The sequence below is a fragment of the Amphimedon queenslandica genome, unplaced genomic scaffold (genome assembly GCF_000090795.2).
Source record: "Amphimedon queenslandica unplaced genomic scaffold, v1.1 AMPQUscaffold_11425, whole genome shotgun sequence".
Taxonomy (NCBI): domain Eukaryota; kingdom Metazoa; phylum Porifera; class Demospongiae; order Haplosclerida; family Niphatidae; genus Amphimedon; species Amphimedon queenslandica.
The window spans coordinates 1-4186 of NW_003548333.1; the positions used below are offsets into that span (position 1 = coordinate 1).

The 4186-nt window shown below is 33.4% G+C and overlaps 1 protein-coding gene across 2 annotated transcripts in view; it reads left to right on the top strand.

Moving 5' to 3' along the window:
* Positions 1 to 1983: 1983 nt before the first annotated feature.
* LOC105315209 (transient receptor potential cation channel subfamily A member 1 homolog) overlaps positions 1984 to 4186 on the top strand; it is a 2816-nt gene continuing 613 nt past the window's right edge. The window contains exons 1-9 of one of the 2 annotated variants that reach the window (XM_020005432.1): positions 1984 to 2136; positions 2188 to 2381; positions 2442 to 2675; positions 2735 to 2909; positions 2956 to 3042; positions 3093 to 3523; positions 3584 to 3775; positions 3827 to 3895; positions 3942 to 4124. In XM_020005432.1, the coding sequence (XP_019860991.1) occupies positions 2958 to 3042; positions 3093 to 3523; positions 3584 to 3775; positions 3827 to 3895; positions 3942 to 4124 (960 nt within the window). In that variant the 5' untranslated portion in view covers positions 1984 to 2136; positions 2188 to 2381; positions 2442 to 2675; positions 2735 to 2909; positions 2956 to 2957. Of the gene's footprint in view, positions 2137 to 2187; positions 2382 to 2441; positions 2676 to 2734; positions 2910 to 2955; positions 3043 to 3092; positions 3524 to 3583; positions 3776 to 3826; positions 3896 to 3941; positions 4125 to 4186 lie in introns of those variants that run through there. The other variant, XM_020005433.1, reaches the window with a different exon arrangement.

A 4186-nucleotide genomic window follows, 5' to 3' on the forward strand; every position in this document is an offset into this window, starting at 1 on the left:
TTATTATTATTATTATTATTAATATTATTATTATTATTATTATTATTATTATTATTATTATTATTATTATTATTATTATTATTATTATTATTATTATTATTATTGGGGCGAGCCTGAGCTCGCCCCACCATAGATATACTAGATATATATAGATATGTGTTAATCCATGTGCTAGTATATCTATGGCCCCACTCTAGCTATAGTCTCAGTCACGCCCCTTCTGTCTGTCTGTCCTCGTACGTCACCCCTATTTATGCGTAGATCTAATACGGTAGATAGATACTATGCATTACCAATGCAATTTTCAATTTTTCATTGAAAGTGGGAGCGGTCACAGTAAAATAAAAATGGCAACCAACACACTGGAAGAATTCATGAGCTTTCTAGCAGCAATATAAGGCAGATACACCATCCAAAGACTTCTCCATCAGCTATAGAAGGTTTTAAATTCAATTAATAACCTATGAAGCTCGTCTTTATTGATGCAATTGCTATTAAAACTGAAAGTCAATCCAGCTTTTTCTCAGTCATCTTAATATTGGATAATATTATATCTAAAGCTAAGTAAAGCATCTTTACAGACATTTATAGGCAAAGAATGTGTATGTGAAACTAGAAGACTAAAAGTTAAATAAAATAAATGATATGATTATGAAGTGATTTTATCAGCAGCATTAAACTTTCATCATGTAAATCATGCTTGCTATGCCTAAATCGTGATGCATGCTTTGTATAGATGGATAGATCCACTTGATCCAGTGCCATATAATTGCTTTTTGCTAGCTGAGGCTCGCCCCTTAATGTTCTACATTCGTCTAGTTACTATTATTATTATAGAGAGTAGGTAGTTAATAGTACTATGGGCCAGGCTAAACAAGGCCATCCACCTCTGTTGGAAGGGAGGGAGACCTGCTTAAAATTATTATTATTATTATTATTATTATTATTATTGGGGCGAGCAAAAGCGAGCCCCACATAGTCGAGTCAAGTATGTCTGTTTGTTTGTTTGTTTGTTTGTTTGTACACGTACATCACCTCTATTTATGCGTCTATAAAAAGTAATAATCACACATTTTAAAATGATAATTTTGATAATTACGGTACCACGTGCAAAAACAAAGAGCAACTTCAGTAATCACTGGACAAGAGGAGTTCAAGAGACAAGAGTATTCAAAAAACAAGAGAAGCTGAAGCTTAAAGCATGAGTAATTCACAAGAAGATGCTCGTGAAGCTCGTCGACTTCTTCGTAATGAGCGTGAGGAGGAGAAAAGAGCGAGGAGGTCCAATACGGAGAAATGCTAGAGATGGTCTTGTCACACCCAAAGACAACAAATGGAGTCTCCTTCTGGCTTCTGAGACCAACCATCTTCCATCCTAGATCTACATAACTGCAGAGATTCTTCACTCAAAGCTAGAAACTATGAAATTCCTTCCATGCTTGCAAATTCTGCATTAGTGTATTGACATCAACATTCAACATAATAGCCACTACATCATTGTTGATCATTGTCTATATAAACATTGTATATTGCTAATCGAAATGTTAATCGTTTTGCTCGCCCCTCAATGTTTTACATTCGCCTAGTTATTAGTATAGGTTATACACCGAGGTAGAGGTTTCTATGGTATTTATTAACCGAGCAACGCAGTCGCGAGGTTAATAAATACCATAGAAACCGATACCGAGGTGTATAACTAACTTCTACCATGACACTTGGAAAAACAACTACCAGCTGCTGATAATAAGACCACAGTTGACATACATACAACATATCTAACAGGCTAGGCCAGTAAAGAATCAACCAAACTTGACAAATGGATTAATAAGAGCATAAGCGTAGAGTACCAAACTGCCAATCAATTAATTATTTAACGAGATAGGTTTATATTTTTACGAGCTAGGTTAATATGAAAAATAATTGACCTCCAATACTGCAATCTGATTGGTCAATCGCAAGGTGGCATGGTAGAATTATTATTATTATTATTATGTAGCGTAGACCACTTGGTATTGCCTGTGAACAAGGACATACAGAAATAGTTAAACTACTACTGGAGCATGAAGATATTGATGTTACTATATGTGATAAAAAAGGTCTTAATGCTCTTGATATTGCTGTAGAGAACAAGAACGAGTGAGAATTAATAATTATGAATAATTAATATAATTCTTTGTAATAATCTAGAAATGCTGCAATGGCTATAGTCAAAAGTGATAAGTGGGAGGATGCATTACAGTATACAGAAGCAAGTGATGGAAATTTTAATAAAAAGAAAGGGGGTGGAATTAGAAGAATATATTGTTGCACAAGAAGGAAAAATCATGGAGCCAAAAAGGAATTCACAACACCAATGAGAAGGATAATTAAGAATATGCCAGGTTAATATACGTTATTAGTATTATTGGTGGTTATTGCACTTGTGATTCTATTACATGTAGATGTAGCTAAAGTTGTTTTTGATAAGTGCTGCACGATAAATAACCCACCAGATCATCCTGATTGTGAGATTATTTTTAATTATGAGTTCCTTGATGATTTTGATCGGTAAGAAATTAATATGTAAGACCAGGAGTCCATAATCTGGACTCCTGGTAAGACTTACTTTGTTATTTGTAATGACTATTAGACTACCATCAAAGTACTCTAGTCAGAATCATTGTCTTAATATTCTTGTGAGTTATTAATCAATTATTATTATTACATCATCATTATTATTATTAATTATTCATAGGCTAATTCGCCAAGTAGGGGCTTATTGAAGCATCCACTTGCTGTTTCACTTTTTCATCAAAAATAGAATAAATATGGCCAAAAATTATATTATTCTAATTTGATAATTTATTTTGTGTTTGTCATTCTGCTGACATCATTTGCTTTTTTGATCCAGCCTCCAAATTCAAGCAAATGTAAGTATGTTTATAAGCTCATTACCTATCCTGTATATTGCAATAGGTATGGAGGTACGTATGTTTGGAAACAACACTAACACTGTTATTGAGAGACTTGAAAATGACACTGGTACAAGTGATTGCTTTTTGAGTAAGTGTTTATATATAATAACTATCATATGTGACTATTATGTGTTTAAGAGGAAAGTTTTGTATCTCAAAGATACATATCTATTGCTAGTACATGCCTGATAGTTTATTCTGCAATCATGATAATACGGGAAGCATTTCAACTGATTCAGTTCCAACTAAAGTATTTGACCAGTCCTGTCAACTTCATTGAAGTCTCACTGTTTATCTTTACAATAATGTTTGCATCAGTACATAGCAACCAGTGCTATTGTACTCATCCATGGCAGTGGCAGGTTGGAGTGATTGCTGTATTCCTCAGTTGGATTGCACTTGTATTCTCTATAAGGAAGCTACCAATAGTTGGAATATATGCAATCATGTTTATTACAATTTTTAACAACTTTATCAAGGCTGTTGTCCTTGCCTTACTATTAATCTCAGCCTTTGCATTCCCTTTTTATATGATGTTTTATGATCCTCAAGATAGAGCAGAAGAAATAGTAAGACTTACTGAATATTATAACATACCGGTATCTCTGTTTTCTCTCTCTCTTTTATAGCGTACTCCATTTATCACTCCATGGAGGACAATTATCAAAACAATAATAATGACAATGGGAGAATATGATATGGATTCATTATTGCGACAGAATAATCAAATGAATGCTCCTGATGTACAGTATCCAGTGGTTTCATTTTCATTAATAATTGTATTTGTGGTTTTAATGCCAATTCTATTTCTTAATCTATTGGTATGTTCATATAATATTAGCTCCACCCACTAACTAACTCATTTTATATAGACTGGTTTAGCTGTTGGTGACACTGATGAAATACAAAGATCAGCTGATGCATACAGACTAAATTTGAAGGTAAGAACTGATTGTGTAGATATACATTACATCTTAATGCTTATAGATTGAATTTGTGCTATCTATTGAAGGATTTCTAAGATCAGGACATCGGTTTAGGTTTTTAAGAAGGTCAGCCATTGTTAAATTACGAAAAGTAATACACCCAAACCGATTGGAAAAAGGTGTCTTGGATCAAATGAATGATTTCATTGAAAAGATTGAAAACTCTAATACAACTGCACCACCGGTGAGTAAACAGTGAACTTGCTCTTTTATCACATACTACATGTGTGTATTTATAGCTCCAAA